We start from the raw sequence: 18,045 nt of genomic DNA, 5'->3' as shown, positions 1-18,045 counted from the left end.
CACTGTGCCACCAGGGGTCCATTAGCTGTGTGTTGTTGTTAGGTACCATCAAGTTGGTTCCTACTCATAGCGACCCTGTGTACAAAAGAACAAAGCACTGCCTGGGTTGGTGCCATCCTCACAATCCCGACCATGCTTGAGCCCATTGTTGCAGCCACTGCATCAATCCATCTTTTTCGCTGACCCTTCAATTTAGGAAGCATGATGTCCTTCTCTAGGGACTGGTCCCTCTGATAACATGTCCAAAGCACATGAGACGAAGTCTAGCCGTCTGTCTTAGTTATTGTCTTGGTCATCTAGTGCTGCTATAACAGAAATACCACAAGTGGATGGCTTTAACAAAGAGAAGTTTATTCTTTCATAGTCCAGTAGGCTGGAAGTCTGAATTTCATAGTCCAGTAGGCTAGAAGTCTGAATTCACTGGCTCCAGGGGAAGGCTTTCTCTCTCTGTAGGCCTTCTTATCAGTGTTCTCCCAGACAAGGAACATCCCTGAACAGGGACCCTGAGTCCAAAGGATGCGCTCTGCTCCTTGTACTGCTTTCTTGATGGGATGGTATGAGGTCCCCAACTCTCTGCTTGCTTCCCTTTCCTTTTTATCTTTTGAGAGATAAAAGGTGGTACAGACCGCACCCCAGGGAAACTCCCTTGGTTTGATCAGGGATGTGACCTGGATAAGGGTGGTGTTACAATGCCACCCTAATCCTTTTAACATAAAATTACAATAACGAAATGGGGTACAACCACACAATGCCCAGCCAAATCGATATACACATTTTTTGGGGGGCATAATTCAATCCATGAAAGTTATCTAGTGCCACTGTAACAGAAATACTACAAGTAGATGGCTTCAACAAAGAAATTTATTCTCTCACAGTCTAGCAGGCTGTAAGTCCAAACTCAGGGTTCCAGCTCCAGGGGAAGGCTTTATCTCTCTGTTGGCTCCGGAGGAAGGTCCTTGTCATCAGTCTTTCCCTGGTTGAGGAGATTCTCAGGCCCAGGGACCCCGGATCCAAAGGACACGCTCTGCTCCCGGCGCTGCTTTCTTGGTGGTATGAGGTCCCCCTGTCTCTCTGCTCGCTTCTCTCTTTTATATCTCAAAAGAGGTAAGACGCTACCTAATCTTGTAGACCTCATCAGTATAACTGCTGCTCATCCTTCTCATTAACATCATAATGATAAGATTTACAACACAGGAGAATCACATCAGATGACAAAATGGTGGACAGTCACAAATACTGGGAATTGTGGCCTAGCCAAATTGATACACATATTTTTGGAGAACACATTTTAGTCCATGACACCATCCTTGCTTCCAAGGAGCTTTTTGGATGTACTTTTTTTGTTTGTTCTTCTGGCAGTCCATGGTATACCCAAAACCATGGTATAGTCAATATTTTTTGACAATATCATAATTCAAAGGTGTCGATTCTTTGGTCTTCCTTATTCAATTCCAGGTTTTGTAAGCATATGAGGTGATTGAAAACATCGTGGCTTGGGTCAGGCGAACCTTAGCCATTCAAGTGACATCTTTGCTTTTTAGTACTTTAAAGAGACCTTTTGCAGTAGATTTGCCCAATGCAAAGTACTGTTTGGTTTCTTGACTGCTGCTTCGATGGGCGTTGATTGTGGATCCAAGCAAATGAAATTCTTGACAACTTCAACCTTTTCTCCATTTACCATGATGTTGTTTATTGGTCCAACTTAAGGATTTTTGTTTTCTTTATGTTGTGTAGTTAGAGGTAAATTCCTTAACTTCTGAGAGATGGTGTCATGGAATGAATTGTGTCTGCAAAAATATGTGCATCAATTTGGCTATGCCATGATTCCCTGTATTGTGTGATTGTCCACCATTTTGTCATCTGTTGTGATTTGTCCTATGCGTTGTAAAGCCTATCTCTATGATGTTGATGAGATGGGATTAGTGGCAGTTATGTTAATGAAACAGGACTCAATCTACAAGATTGGATTGTGTTTTCAGCCAGTCTCTTTTAAGATATAAAAGAGAGAAGCAAGCAGAGACACAGGGGATGTCATACCATCAGGAAACAAGAGCCAGGAGAATAGTGTTTCCTTTGTACTCTGGATCTCTGCTGAGAAGCTCCTTGACCAGGGAAAGATTGATGCCAGGGACCTTCCTCCAGAGCCCACAGAGAGAGAAAGCCTTCCGCTGGAGCTGACTTGTAGCCTATTAGACTGTGAGAGAATAAGTTTCTATTTGTTAAAGCCATCCACCTGTGATATTTCTGTTATAGCAGCATTAGATAACCAAGACAGGTGGTTATTATGAAGATTCAGTATAAACAAGGACACAATGGAGAGAAAATTTCAGAATATATTTGCAGTCTAAAGAGAGAAGAAAAGGATACTTGGTTACTCGCATATTTTTATTTTAGAAACAAAGACTTTAGGCAAGGATCTCGCTGTGGGACTGGGACAGTTCTGAGGGGTGTGAGGAACACTGCTGATGGCATAGGGCTGTGGAGGGGGTTTAATTGTTTTCTTACAATGAGTACTTCTGGCACTTCCAGTACCTAGGCCCCCAATGCCTGGCAGCTGACTGGTGGAATGCTGTGATGTCCATAAAGATTTGGGTATGTGCTGAATGAATCCGCCTCCTATTCTAGGTCTTTCAACTTCCTGATTTCCTGCTCACTGATGTAATTTTACACATAAATAAGGAGGATGAAGCTGCATTGTCATGAGGTTGTTTGAAGGTGACTTCCAAGAGAGGGTGCTTTTTGGTTTTTATCTGACCCTTTGGTGGCATCTTGGAGTGGAAGAAAACTGAATATTTATTAAGTACTTTGTTGTGAGGTGCCAATGAGTCGATTCCGACTTATAGCGACCCTATGTACAACAGAACGCAATGCTGCCCGGTCCTGTGCCATCCTCACAGAATGCAATGCTGTCCGATCCTGTGCCATCCTCACATTGTTATGCTTAAGCCTAGTTCTGCAGCTACTGTGTCAGTACATCTTCTCGAGGGTCTTCCTCTTTTTTCGCTGACCCTCTGCTTCACCAAGTATGATGTCATTCTCCAGGGACTGATCCCTCCTGATAACATGTCCAAAGTATGTGAGACATAGTCATGCCATACTTGCTTCTGAGGAGCATTCTGGTTGTACTTCTTCCAAGACAGATTTGTTTGTTCTTTTGGCAGTCCATGGTATATTCAGTATTCTCCAAACCACAATTCCAAGGCATCAGTTGATGGCACCCCCCACCAACCACTTGTCTGTCAGTTTGTTGTACTGTGGGGGCTTGCACGTTGCTGTGATGCTGGAAGCTATGCGACCCGTATTCCAATACCCATGGGAGACAGGTTTCAGCTGAGTTTCTGGACTGAGACAGAGTAGGAAGAAGGACCCGGCGGTCTACTTCTGAAAAAAATCAGTCAGCAAAAACCTTATGAATAGCAGTGGAACATTAAATACTTACCGTGTGTCAAACCCAGTACAACCAGTAAGTGGCAGAGCTGGTGTTTGAACCCAGGTCTGACTGTAAAGTGTGCGTTCTTTCCATTCTTCAGGTATTGATTTTGATCCTACTTAAGTGGTGCAGTGTTTCTTAACTTCAAGGTCAGGATCGTTGTGCTGTGAGCATTGCTAGTGGTGCATTACAGTGAGTCAGTATGCGCTTGATCTGACAAAATTTTTTTTAAAAAATAATTTTTATTGTGCTTTAAGTGAAAGTTTACAAATCAAGCAAGTCTCTCACATATAAACTTATATACACCTTAGTACATACTCCCATTTACTCTCCCCCTAATGAGTCAGCCTGCTCCCTTCTTCCAGTCTCTTCTTTTGTGACCGTTTTGCCAGTTTCTAACCCTCTCTACCCTCCCATCTCCCCTCCAGACAGGAGATGCCAACACAATCTCAAGTGCCCACCTGTTACAAGTAGCTCACTCCTCATCAGCATCTCTCTCCAACCCATTGTCCAGTCCCTTCCATGTCTGATGAGTTGTCTTCAGGAATGGTTCCTATCCTGGGCCAACAGAAGGTTTGGGAACCATGACTGCCAGGATTCTTCTAGTCTCAGTCAGACCATTAAGTCTGGTCTTTGTATGAGAATTTGGGGTCTGCATCCCACTGTTCTCCTGCTCCCTCAGGGACTCTCTGTTGTGCTTCCTGTCAGGGCAGTCATCGGTTGTGGCCGGGCACCATCTAGTTCTTCTGGTCTCAGGATGATGTAAGTCTCTGGCTCATGTGGCCCTTTCTGTCTCTTGGGCTCTTAGTTGTCGTGTGACCTTGGTGTTCTTCATTCTCCTTTGCTCCAGGTGGGTTGAGACCAATTGATGCATCTTAGATGGCTGCTTGTTAGCATTTAAGCCCCCAGACGCCACACTTCAAAGTGGGATGCAGAGTGTTTTCTTAATAGAATTTATTTTGCCAGTTGACTTAGATGTCCCCTTAAGCCATATTCCCCAAACCCCCACCCTTGCTCCGCTGACCTTCGAAGCATTCAGTTTATCCCGGAAACTTCTTTGCTTTTGGTCTAGTCCAGTTGCGCTGACCTTCCCTGTATTGTCCTTCCCTTCACCTAAAGTAGTTCTTATCTACTATCTAATCAGTAAATAACCCTCTACCTCCCTCCCCCCTCTCATAACCACAGAAAAATGTGTTCTTCTCTGTTTAAACTATTTCTCAAGATCTTATAATAGTGGTCTTATACAAAATTTGTCCTTTTGCCTCTGACTAATTTCACTCAGCATAATGCCTTCCGGGTTCCTCCATGTTGTGAAATGTTTCACAGATTTGTCACTGTTCTTTATCGATGCGTAGTATTTCATTGTGTGAATATACCATAATTTATTTAGCCATTCATCTGTTGATGGACACCTTGGTTGCTTCCAGCTTTTTGCTATTGTAAACAGAGCTGCAATAAACATGGGTGTGCATATATCTGTTCATGTAAAGGCTTTTATTTCTCTAGGATATATTCTGAGGAGTGGGATTTCTGGATTGTATGGTAGTTCTATTTCTAACTGTTTAAGGAAACGCCAGATAGATTTCCAAAGTGGTTGTCCCATTTTACATTCCCACCAGCAGTGTATAAGAGTTCCAATCACTCCACAGCCTCTCCAACATTTATTATTTTGTGTTTTTTGGATTAATGCCAGCCTTGTTGAGTGAGATGGAATCTCATTGTACTTTTAATTTGCATTTCTCTAATGGCTAATGATCGAGAGCATTTTCTCAAATATCTGTTAGCCACCTGAATATCTTCTTTAGTGAAGTGCGTGTTCATATCCTTTGCCCAATTTTTAATTGGGTTGTTTGTTTTTTTGTGGTTGAGTTTTAACAGAATCACATAGATTTTAGAGATCAGGTGCTGGTCAGAGATGTCATAGCTGAAAAATTTTTTCCCAATCTGTAGGTGGTCATTTTACTCTTTTGTGAAGTCTTTAGATGAGCATAGGTGTTTGATTTTTAGGAGCTCCCAGTTATCTGGTTTCTCTTTGTCATTTTTAGTAATGTTTTGTATTCTCTTTATGCCTTGTATTAGGGCTCGTAATGTTGTCCCTATTTTTTCTTTCATGATCTTTTATCGTTTTAGTCTTTATGTTTAGGTCTTTGATCCACTTGGAGTTAGTTTTTGTGCATGGTGTGAGGTATGGGTCCTGTTTCATTTTTTTGCAAATGGATATCCAGTTATGCCAGCACCATTTGTTAAAGACTATCTTTTCCCCAATTAGCTGACACTGGGCCTTTGTCAAATATCAGCTGCTCACATGTGGATGGATTTATATCTGGGTCCTCATTTCCGTTCCATTGGTCTATGTGCCTGTTGTTGTACCAGTACCAGGCTGTTTTGACTACTGTGGCTGTATAATATGTTCTAAAATCAGGTACAGTGAGGCCTCCCACTTTCCTCTTCTTTTTCAGTAATGCTTTCCTTATCCGGGGCTTCTTTCCCTTCCATATGAAGTTGGTGATTTGTTTCTCCATCACATTAAAAAATGTCATTGGAATTTGGATCGGAAGGGCATTGTATATCTAGATGGCTTTTGGTAGAACAGAGATTTTTTACTATGTTAAGTCTTCTTATCCATGAGCAAGGTATGTTTTTCCACTTATGTAGGTCCGTTTTATTTTCTGGCACTAGCACTTTGTAGTTTTCTTTGTATAGGTCTTTTACATCTTCGGTAAGATTTATTCCTAAGTATTTTATCTTCTTGGGGGCTACTGTGAATGGTATTGATTTGGTGATTTCCTCTTTGATGTTCTTTTTGTTGATGCAGAGGAATTCAACTGATTTTTGTATGTTTATCTTGTAACCTGAAACTCTGCTGAACTCTTCTATTAGTTTCAGTAGTTTTCTGGAGGATTCCTTAGGGTTTTCTGTGTATAAGATCATGTCATCTGCAAATAGAGATAATTTTACTACCTCCTTGCCAGTCCAGATGCCCTTTATTTCTTTGTCTAGCCTAATTGCTCTGGCTAGGACCTCTAGCACAGTGTTGAATAAGAGCGGCGATAAAGGACATCCTTGTCTGGTAGCTGTTCTCAGGGGAAGTGCTTTCAGGCTCTCTCCATTTAGAGTGATGTTGGCTGTTGGCTTTGTACAGATGTCCTTTATTGTGTTGAGGAATTTTCCTTCAATTCCTATTTTGCTGAGAGTTTTTATCATGAATGGGTGTTGGACTTTGTCAAAAGCCTTTTCTGCATCAATTGATAAGATCATTTGGTTTTTGTCTTTTGTTTTATTTACATGATGGATTACATTAATGGTTTTTCTAATATTGAACCAACCTTGTATATAAAAAAAATAAATCCCACGTGCTTGTGGTGGATTATTTTTTTGATATGTTGTTGAATTCTATTGGCTAGAATTTTGTTGAGGATTTTTGCATCTATGTTCATGAGGGATATAGGTCTGTAAGTTTCTTTTTTTTTTCTGGTGTCTTTACCTGGTTTTGGTATCAGGGATATGCTGGTTTCATAGAATGAGTTAGGTAGTATTCCATCATTTTCTATGCTTTGAAATACCTTTAGTAGTAGTGCTGTTAACTGTTCTCTGATAGTTTGGTAGAACTCTGCAGTGAAGCCGTCCGGGCCAGGGCTTTTTTTTGTTGGGAATTTTTTGATTACTTTTTCTATCTCTTTTTTTGTTATGGGTCTATTTAGTTGTTCTACTTCTGATTGTGTTAGTTTAGGTAGGTAGTGTTTTTCTAGGAATTCATCCATTTCTTCTAGGTTTGCAAATTTATTAGAGTACAATTTTTTTGGTAATAATCTGATATGATTCTTTTAATTTCAGTTGGGTCTGTGGTCATATGGCCCATCTCATTTCTTATTCGGGTTTTTTGTTTCCTTTCCTATATTTCTTTAGTCAGTCTGGCCAGTGGTTTATCAATTTTGTTAATTTTTTCAAAGAACCAGCTTTTGGCTTTGTTAATTCTTTCGATTGTTTTTCTGTTCTCTAATTCTTTTAGTTCAGCTCTAGTTTTTATTATTTGTTTTCTTCCGGTGCCTGATGGATTCTTTTGTTGCTCGCTTTCTATTTGTTCAAGTTGTAGGGACAGTTCTCTGATTTTGGCTCTTTCTTCTTTATGTATGTGTGCATTTATCGATATAAATTGGCCTGTGAGCACTGCTTTTGCTGTGTCCCAGAGGTTTTGATAGGAAGTTATTTCATTCTCCTTGCATTCTATGAACTTCTTTATTCCCTCCTTAATGTCTTCTATAGCCCAGTCTTTTTTGAGCAGGGTATTGTTCAGTTTCCAAGTATTTGATTTCTTTTCCCTGATTTTTATGTTATTGATTTCTACTTTTATGACCTCGTGGTCTGAGAAGATGCTTTGTAATATTTCAATGTTTTGGATTCTGCAAAGGTTTGTTTTATGACCTAATATGTGATCTATTCAAGAGAATGTTCCGTGTGCACTAGAAAGAAAAGTATACTTTGCAGCTTTTGGGCGTAGTGTTCTGTATAAGTCTATGAGGTCAAGTTGGTTGATTGTAGCAATTAGGTCTTCAGTGTCTCTATTGAGATTCTTACTGGAAGTCTTATCCTCCTCCGAAAGTGGTATGTTGAAGTCTCCTACTGTAATTGTGGAGGTGTCTATCTCACTTTTCAGTTCTGTTAAAGTTTGTTTTATGTATCTTGCAGCCCTGTCATTGGGTGCATAAATAGTTAATATGGCTATATCTTCCTGGTCAATTGTCCCTTTTATCATTATGTAGTGTCCTTCTTTATCCTTTGTGGTGGATTTAACTTTAAAGTCTATTTTGTCAGAAATTAATATTGCCACTCCTGCTCTTTTTTGCTTGTTGTTTGCTTGATATATTTTTTTCCATCCTTTGAGTTTTAGTTTTTTTGTTTCTCTAAGTCTAAGGTGTGTCTCTTGTAGGCAGCATATAGACGGATCATGTTTCTTTATCCAGTCTGAGACTCTCTGTCTCTTTACTGGTGCATTTAGTCTATTTACATTCAACATAATTATAGATAAGTATGAGTTTAGTGCTGTCATTTTGATGCCTTTTTGTGTGTGTTGTTGACAATTTCATTTTTCCACATATTTTTTGTGCTGAGACGTTTTTCTTTGTAATTTGTGTGTTCCTCATTTTCATAGTAGTTGAATTTATGTTTGCTGAGTTGTTATGTTTTTCTTGGTTTTTATTTTGAATTATGGAATTGTTAGACCTCTTTGTAGTTACCTTAATATTTACCCCTATTTTTCTAAGTAAAAACCTGACTTGTATCATCCTATATCGCCTTGTTTTCCTCTTCATATGGAAGATCTATGCTTCCTGTATTTAGTCCTTCTTTTTGATTATTGCGATCTTTTACATAATGACTTCAATGATTCCCTGTCTTGAGCATTTTTTTCTTTTTTAAAATTAATCTTAATTTGTTTTTGTGATTTCCCTATTTGAGTTGATATCAGGATGTTCTGTTCTGTGACCTTGTGTTGTGTTGGTATCTGATATTATTGATTTTCTGACCAAACAATTTCCTTTAGTAATTCTTATAGCTTTGGTTTGGTTTTTGCAAATTCTCTAAGCTTGTGTTTATCTGTAAATGTTTTAATTTCACCTTCATATTTGAGAGAGATTTTTACTGGATATATGATCCTTGGCTGGCAGTTTTTCTCCTTCAGTGCTCTATATATGTCATCCCATTGCCTTCTTGCCTGGAGGGTTTCTGCTGAGTAATCTGAACTTATTCTTATTGATTCTCCTTTGTAGAAGACTTTTCTTTTATCCCTGGCTGCTTTTAAAATTTTCTCTTTATCTTTGGTTTTGGCAAGTTTGATGATAATATGCCTTGGTGATTTTCTTTTTGATCAATCTTATATGGGGTTCGATGAGCACCTTGGTTAGATATCCTTTCGTCTTTCATGATACCAGGGAAGTTTTCTGCCAATAGATCTTCAACTATTCTCTCTGTATTTTCTGTTATCCCTCCCTGTTCTGGAACCCCAGTCACACACAAGTTATTCTTCTTGACAGAGTCCCACATGATTCTTAGGGTTTCTTCATTTTTTTAAATTCTTTTATCTGATTTTTCTTCAACTATATTGGTATCAATTGCCTTATTCTCCAGCTCCCCCACTCTGCATTCCAGTTGCTCAATTCTGCTCCTCGAACTTCCTATTGTCTAATTCTGTAATTTTACTGTTAATCTTTTGGATTTCTGAATGCTGTCTCTCTATGGATTCTTGCAGCTTATTAATTTTTCCACTATGTTCTTTAACAATCTTTTTGATTTCTTCAACTGCTTTATCAGTGTGTTCCTTAGCTTTTTCTGTAGATGGCCTTATTTCATTTCTGAGGTCATCCCTGATGTCTTGAAGCATTCTGTATATTAGTTTTTTATATTTTGCATCTGGCAATTCCAGGATTGTATCTTCCTTTGGGAAAGATTTTGATTCTTTAATTTGGGGAGTTGTAGAAGCAATCATGGTCTGCTTCTTTATGTGGTTTGATATCAACTGCTGTCTCTGAGCCATCTATAAGATATTGTAATGATTTATTTTATATTTGCTCACTGAGTCTTATCTTGTTTTGTTTTCTTTCAATATATGCAGATGGGCTACTAGATTGCACTGTCTTGATTGTTGGAGCCTTTGAATCACTTGTGTCCTATTACCAGCTGGTCTGGGCTGTTACCAGATATATAAGCCTAAGAGTTCATTCACTATTCTTGAATAGAATCAGCTTAGGTGTTCTGATTTTGGGTCACCAAGTGTGTGGTGTAGACTGTCACCTATTAACTTAGAGGAGTAGTGGTGATAGTTGTGTGCACCAGATTCTAGTAGCAGCAGGGGGTCACACTCTGGGGAGGGGCAGGATGCTGACAGCCTTCCCCCACGTGCCAGTGAGGTAGGTGTGTCTCTGTTCCTAAAGCACTTTGGTGGGGGGGCTCTGCAGCTGTACTTTAGGCACCCAATGCGTGTACCTCTAAAGATTGGTAGGTGTCAGTATCCTCAGACCCCTTTGGCAGGTGGCTAGGTGGTTGGGGTGGAGCTTCAGCTCTCAGTTCCCTGTTGTGGATCAGTGAGGGCTCTGTTTAATAGGTAGAGATATCAGACCCAGAAAACTTGTCTTCCCTGGATCTGCTAAAACAATTTCAGTCAGATCTCTATCAGAATTGCCTTTGCATTATAATAGCCACCTTGTTCCCTGTAGGGATGAAGGCCAAAGACTGTGGACCTCATATGCTTAGCTGGAGCTGGTTCTGTATTTTTATTCCAATCTAGGAAAGTCAGGGGAGGATTTTTTGTCCCTGGGTTTTTAGTAACTGCTTCTCTAAGGCCAGGAGAATGGGTTAGGAAAAGAAAAGAAAAAAAAAAAACAAAAAACAAAACTGGAGAGCACTTCACTCCCTGGCCCAGGAAATTCCAATGTTAATAAAGCTGCCAGGGTCAGGGAGGGGAGGGATCAGATAGATAGGAGAGAGTAGCACCCAGCAATATAGACAAAGTTACTTATCTTGCTTGGTGATGACTGTTTTATCTGAGATTCCTGAGGGGCATGTAGCCTGTGTGTGCTGGCTGGGTCGAGATTGCCCCCGAGGGTCAGTCCCCGTGTCTGTGCTTGTGTTGTCTCAGAAGCGGTGGTCAGCTCCTCTGCTCCCAGTCCAAAGTACAGTGCCAAGGTTCCCCAGCTGGGACACCGCACTCCAGGCTCCAAAACCAGTTGCTGCCTCCCGGTGACTTCTCCTCCCGTCAGTCCCGCCATTGCGCTGCCTGCCTGCACTGGCTGGGCTTCCCCCAGGTCACTTCAGGGGGCTAGGGCTGCTTCCCGTGCTTGTGCCATCTCAGGAAGCCGTGCTCAGCACCCCTGCGCCCGGCGCAAAGCCCGGCGCCAAGGTTTTCTGACTGGGACACTGGCTTCAGGCTCCGAAAACAGTTGCTGCTTCCCTGTGGTTGCTCGTTCTCTCTTTAGTTGCGTCAGTGTGCAGCCTGCTTGTGCTGGCTGAGTCTCTACCGAGGTTACCCCAGGGGGCTAGGGGTTAGGGCTGTGTCCCGTGCCTGCCCCGCCTCAGCAAGCTGCAATTTGGCACCAGGGAAGCGTGAGAGCTCAAGACTGTGGAGCAGGATGCCAATTCCAGAGGCGGTTGCTGCTTCAGGGCATGGCTTTTCATTCCCCTGTCACTCAGGTCAACTCTTTATATCTGTGTTTGATGGTGAGGGTGCGTAGATTGTCATGTATGTGATTGATTCACTTGTTTTTCTGAGTCTGTTGCAAGAGGGATCCGTGGTTGCTTCTACCTAGTCAGCCATCTTGGCCCCGCCTCCAACAATTAAAAAAAAAAATAGTATTTTATCGTAGTTATGGTGAAAGTTTACACAGCAAGTTAGGTTCCCTTTTGACAATTTCCATAGAAATTGATCCGTGACATTAGTTACATTTTTTTTTACATTTTGTCAACATTCTCATCAATTGTGTTTTGGTTGTTCGATTTCCAGTACTCTAGTTTCCCTGCACCTTTATCTTCTCATCTTTGCTTTGGATTAAATGTTGACTTTTTGGATTTATACAGATGTTTTTTAGTAGCGTACCAGTCGAACAGGTAATATTCTTTATTGGTGTGTCACTCTACTTTTCTGTTAAAAGGTGATTTTAGGGGATAGTTTTGGTTCAAGATTTACAGAGCGTCTCAGGGTGGTAGTCTCAATGAGTCCTCTAGTCTCAGATGGTCCAGTTAGTTTGGTCATTTTTAAGAATTTGAGCTTTGTTCTGCATTTTTCTCATATTCTAACCAGGATTATCTATTGTGCCCCTGGTCAGATGGGTCAGTGGTGATACCTGGACACAATCTAGTTCTTCTGGTGTTAGAGTACTTGAGGTCATAACTTGTGTAGGCTATCAACCTTGTAGACTTGTTTCTTCTCTGTGATTTTGGTTACTTTCTTACTCTTTCCTTCTGATAAGTAGAGACCAACAGTTGTATCTTAGATGGTTGCTTGGAAACTTTTAATACCCCAGACACTACTCATTTCACTAGGTTATAGAACATGAACTTTGTGAGCTGTATTATGCCAATTGACTGAGTTGTTCCACAAAACTATGGCCCTAAGCTTTCAAACCTAGAAAATTGATCTCGGGATGTGTTTGGTTATGTCTGAGGAGTATCTGTACTTGTGTCTTCAATGAATATATATGCCTGTATATCTGTATCTACACATACATGTACAAATAGATACTTCTGTCTGTTCTCACATATATGTATATCTGTATGTATACGTATGTATACATATGTGCCTATCCTCATCCTTTTGTGATCGTAGACTCTTTTTTGTTCTTTTTTGGAGTTGTTGCCCTTCTATATATGTCAGATTCTTTGGTACAGGCATCCTTTTCTCATAGGCACTTCTCAGAAGCATCTTTTACTTTGCTCATGCTGTGCTCACCACACCCACATTTGATGTCTTTTTTCCCATCACCAAGAATAACAAGTATTTACAGTCTAGAGTGTGCTTTCTTTTCCCTCCCCTCCTCTCCTCCCCACTACTGACAACAATTTTTTAAAAAAGTTCCAGATTAAAGTGGAAACAGTGGAATATGTATATTCTCTGGGTCTCATATAAGGAGCCCTGGTGGCTCAGTTGTTAAGCACCTCCGTGGCTAACCAGAAGGTCTTTGGTTCAAACCTACCAGTCCCCTTCAGGGGACAAAGTTGTGGCAGCCCTCTTCCCTAAGGATTATAGCCTTGGAATCCCTATGGGATAGTTCTATTATTTCCGATAGGGTTGTTGTGATTTGGGATCTGCTCGACTATAATGGGTTTCTTTGGTTTGGTTTCGGTCTAATGTAGCTATCAGGAGCCCCAGTGGTGCAATGGTTAAGCACTAGGCTGCTAACCATCCTCAGGAGAAAAGACCTGATGATCTGCTCCTGTAAAGATTAAACCCACTGCTGTCAAGTCACTTCTCACTCATAGTGACCCTATAAAAAAAAAAAGAGTAAAACCACACCACAGAATTTCCAAGGCTGTAAATCTTTATGGAAGCAGACTGTCACTTCTTTTTCCTGTGGAGTGGCTAGTGGGTTTGAACTGTTGGCCTTCTGGTTAGTAGCCAAGTGCTTAACCACTATGCCGCCAGGGCTCCCTGTAAAGAGTACAGCTTAGGAAACCCTATGGGGCAGTTGTACTCTGTCCTTATTGGGTTGCTATGAGTCAGAATCGACTGGATGGCACACAACAACAACAATGTAGTTATTAAGGGTTGGCTTAGTCACATGTTGGAGTTTGCCCTGCTGGTAAGTAGTAGAGCAGACCATTGAACCCTGTGATATTTGACTTTAGCGTGAGCCCCAGCTACTCAATGTACTGCTCCTACATGGTATTTCTGAGGGGCTTCCTAACCATAAAGTTGTTTTTAAAATAACATTTTATTTAAAATCTCTAGTAGCCATTCTTTTAAATAGCTTTGCTTCGTGTACAAGCAAAAAATGACTCCCAAAACCAAACCCAGTGCCGTCGAGTTGATTCCGACTCATAGTGACCCTATGAAAAACTATTTACTTTTTTTTCTCTCTTATTCTTTGTTCTTTTTTTTTTTAATTAAATTTTATTTTTTGTTGTTAAGAATGTACAAAGCATCATGGCTATTTACTTTTAAAAGGTTTTCTTTATGGTGAGCTCTTTGACATCAGGCACTTTATCTTATATATCTTTTGTCTGCGCTGATGACATGACTTTCACCTAATGAATAATCAATATTTGCTGAATGAAGTCATATTAAATATAAGAACTCCAAAAAGTAAATTATGCACATTAGGCTTAATTTTACCATTATTTACGATCATATGTTTTTCATTTACTTAAAATCCATTGAGTTCATGTAATAGGAGAAGTTGATGGCGATATCACCAACATTTCTATTTTTTTCAGTTTTTTTTTTAAATTGTACTTTAGTTGAAGGTTTACAGAACAACTATCTTCTCATTAAACAGCTAGTACCCATATTCTTTTATGACATTGGCTAACAACCCCACAACATGTCAACCTTTTCCCTTCTCAACCTTGGGTTCCCTATTACCAGCTTTCCTGTCCCCTCCTGCCTTCTCGTCCTTGCCCCTGGGCTGGTGTACCCATTTTGTCTCATTTTGTTTTATGGGCCTGTCTAATCTTTGGCTGAAGGGTGAACCTCAGGATTGACTTCATTACTGAGCTAAAGGGTGTCCGTGGGACATACTCATGGAGTTTCTCCAGTCTCTGTCAGGCCAGTAAGCCTGGTCTTTTTTTATGAGTTAGAATTTTGTTCTACATTTTTTCTCCAGCTCTGTCTGGGACTGTCTATTGTGATTCCTATCAGAGCCGTCAGTGGTGGTAGCCAGGCACCATCTAGTTGTACTGGACTTAGTCTGGTGCACTAGTATTTCTTGAATGAATAAATGATAAACTAACTACCTTTGGAAAGGTGTTATTTTCTTTAGAGTTTGAAGACTGAATTGAAAAAACTTTAAAGGTTTCATCTATTATTAAGGCTGCCTTTTAAGTGGAAAAATTGCATTCATTGCCTTAAATATTTGGAATGTAATACCTTTTAAGAAAATGAGTTGATTAATAAACACTTTTTTCTTTTTTTCACCTAGTGGAATGAAACAGTTGAACTTTTTCGTGCTAGGATGCCATTACGGAAACACCGTTGTCGCTTCAAAAGTTATGAACATTGCTTCACAGCGGCGGAAGCCGTGGATTGGCTACATGAGCTACTGAGGTGCAGTCAGAACTTTGGCCCCGAAGTGACCCGCAAACAAACAGTTCAGCTGTTAAAAAAATTCCTGAAGAATCATGTCATTGAAGACGTCAAGGGAAAATGGGGCCAGGAAGATTTTGAAGACAACCGTCAATTGTACAGGTAAAAATGGCAGTATGTAAACCCTGAGGGGGCGGATTCTGAGTGGATCTGGTGAAAATCTTGAAACTTATTGATGTGAAAGAATTCTTCGATGGCAGTTCTTTCTGGCCCTAGAGCTCTCCAGAACAGCCTTTTGTTGCACTGATTTTTTTTTCTTGTAAGAAAATCTGTTCATTTGTGTCGCACACCTGGGAAGATGGCCACAGTGGTAATGTAATACTTCTCTTAGAGAATCTGAAAGGGTGAAACAGTGGCTCTGGGCTGAGTCTTCTCAGTAGTGAGGAGGTGTGTAGTAAGGGGTTAGTGGCAGATGTATTTGATCTTTAAGGAGGTTCAGGGCCCATAGGGAGAACTGTGCTAGTAATTCCCTGATATCTCAGATTAACTCTGGCAACGCCAGCCTGTTCTTCCTCTGCTGTTCTCTTTCATGTTTCAGTGCTTTTTTACGATAATCCAAAGGAAAATGGACGTGCTTCTGCTCCCACTTCCCTTCTTCTTGCTGCACTCTAGGCTGTTTATTGCTGAAAGTGGGGGAGTGAGGGGGGGGGAACGACTAAGACTAAGGAACTAGGAGGAGGCTCAGGAGACATGAGGTCACACAAGTCCAGAAAAGAGGAATTGTTGTATTACCTTCAGAGGGCCCTACCTAAGTGCTAAGAACCTGAGAGGGACTAAGAAATGGAGGATATAGACCCTTAGTTTTCCCTTTTCTTTTTATTCCACCAGAAAAAACAAGGAATGTTATTACAGTACATTGAGTGAGGGCAGCTTGGGGTCACTAGACACATGGCTTTGAGAAGAAACTTTGGCACCTTCTTGGACAAGCTACTGGGAAGGGCAGCAGAGCAGGGTGATGGTGGTCATGAGCTCCAAGGGCTAAAGACAGACTTTCTGTACGAGTAGACTCTAGCTTCCTCATGGAGTTTCAACAGCAATCTCTAGTTTTTAGATATGAAGACTGTCATCTGGGCAATTGGTTGCCTGTCTGTTTGGTGGTATTTCTGGCTTTGCTAATCTAGTTTTTAATTAGAATCTTGGGTTATCTCAGCTTATTTTGGGACCAAAGTGCTTAGCAGTGGAAGCTCTATCTTTGGTTCCATATGCCACACTCCCTTGGGAATTCTTTAAAAAGTGATTATTTCTCTTGGGAAACTTTAATTGCTTAGAGCCCTAGTGCAGTGATTAAGAACTCAGGTTGCTAACCAAAAGGCCAGAGGTTCGAATCCACCAGCTACTCCTTGGAAACCCTGTGGGGCAGTTCTAATCTGTCCTATAGGGTTGCTATGAGTTGAAATTAACTTAATGGCAACGAGTTTTTTTTTTTTTGTACCCCAACCAAGATTTAGCTGGAACACTTCTAAAAGATCCTTGGGGTGAGTAACTTCCAGTCTGTTCTATTGTGACCTTAAAATTGAGAACCTTCCATTGAGTTCCATGAGGCTTTATGAATCCCCAAGAAAGTAAAATAGATATTCTAGGAGCCCACCACAAAGCATTGGCTATTTGAACACATTTTACTTCAGTATAAGAATTATGTATCACCCTTTAAAAAGTAGACACAAAAATCCTTCCATTAAAAAATTATCCCCCCCCCCCCCGTTTCTCTTAAGAATACTGGTGAGTCATAAAGGGAACAACATTTTCCTTCGTTATTTATACCGGAAAACTCATTATGGCTTTATGTTTTTCTGAGCGGAAATTCTCTAAGTTAACCACTGACGTCTACCAATTACGCAGCTTAATCTGGGATGGAATCCATTTAGACATGTAAATCATTTGTGAAGTTGCACATGCCTTGAATTGAGAGTGAGCTAATGAGCGTGAAGCCAGCTGTTGTACCCATGCAGGCGTCTGTGACTGACGCTCAGGATGATCGCCATTACATGCCCATGCTCTTGGAAAGGGCAGTGTCGTTCTGCCCTGCCTGCTGTATGTCCAGCTGCCTTGCTTAGTCCAGCAGTACTATTGCAAAGTTATAATGCAAGCAGAGGTGGAGACTATGAACCAGAGGCAGGTTATATTTGAAAATAGATGGAGAGTCAATGAGGTGGAGAAGTTCAGGAACATGCTTCTAAATGTCACGTTTTCTGTAAGAGGAGCCAGCGTAAGTAGCGATGAAAATGCGGACAGGACAACAGAAAGGAGTTCTTGCTGGGAAGGAAGGAACTAATATTTCTAGAGTCTCTGTGATGTGCAGGCTTGTCATGTATTCATCACTTAACTCACCACCAGTAGATTGTAGGTGTTATTATCCTAATTTTAAAGATTAGGAACTTAGTAAGGCCGAAGTTACTTTCTTGTCCACCGTTACCAAGTTGGTAATGGAAGAGTCAGGATTTGAATTGAGGTCTCTATCTTTGAAGCCTGTGTTCTTGTGGTATGCCAGACTGCCTCTATTTCTGCAACATGAGGTTAATTTAGCTTATCATAAATTAATGAGTAAACACATAGAATAATAAACAAGAAATTTTTGGCGTAGTTATCATATGTTTTTGTGTTCATAGAGTTCTAGTAATGTATTAGTTCTACACTGCCCTGTCCTGTGTCATCCTCACAGTTGTTGCTACGCTTGAGCGCATTGTTGTAGCCCCTGTGTCAATCCATTTCATTGAGGGTCTTCTTCTTTTTCACTAAACTTCTACTTTACCAAGCATGATGTCCTTCTCCAGGGACTGATCCCTCCTGATAACATGAGCAGAGTATGTGAGACGTAGTCTTGCCGTCT

The 18,045-nt window shown here is 40.7% G+C and overlaps 1 protein-coding gene across 1 annotated transcript in view; it reads left to right on the top strand.

Moving 5' to 3' along the window:
- Positions 1-15,036: 15,036 nt before the first annotated feature.
- DEPDC1B (DEP domain containing 1B) overlaps positions 15,037-18,045 on the top strand; it is an 86,403-nt gene continuing 83,394 nt past the window's right edge. The window contains exon 1 of the mRNA XM_023545483.2: positions 15,037-15,320. Coding sequence (XP_023401251.2) covers positions 15,088-15,320 — 233 coding nt within the window. The 5' untranslated portion in view covers positions 15,037-15,087. The remainder of the gene's footprint in view (positions 15,321-18,045) is intronic.

The sequence above is a fragment of the Loxodonta africana genome, chromosome 2 (assembly GCF_030014295.1).
Source record: "Loxodonta africana isolate mLoxAfr1 chromosome 2, mLoxAfr1.hap2, whole genome shotgun sequence".
Lineage (NCBI taxonomy): Eukaryota > Metazoa > Chordata > Mammalia > Proboscidea > Elephantidae > Loxodonta > Loxodonta africana.
Note: the sequence above shows the minus strand (reverse complement) of the source record. Positions and strands in the feature narration are given on the sequence as shown.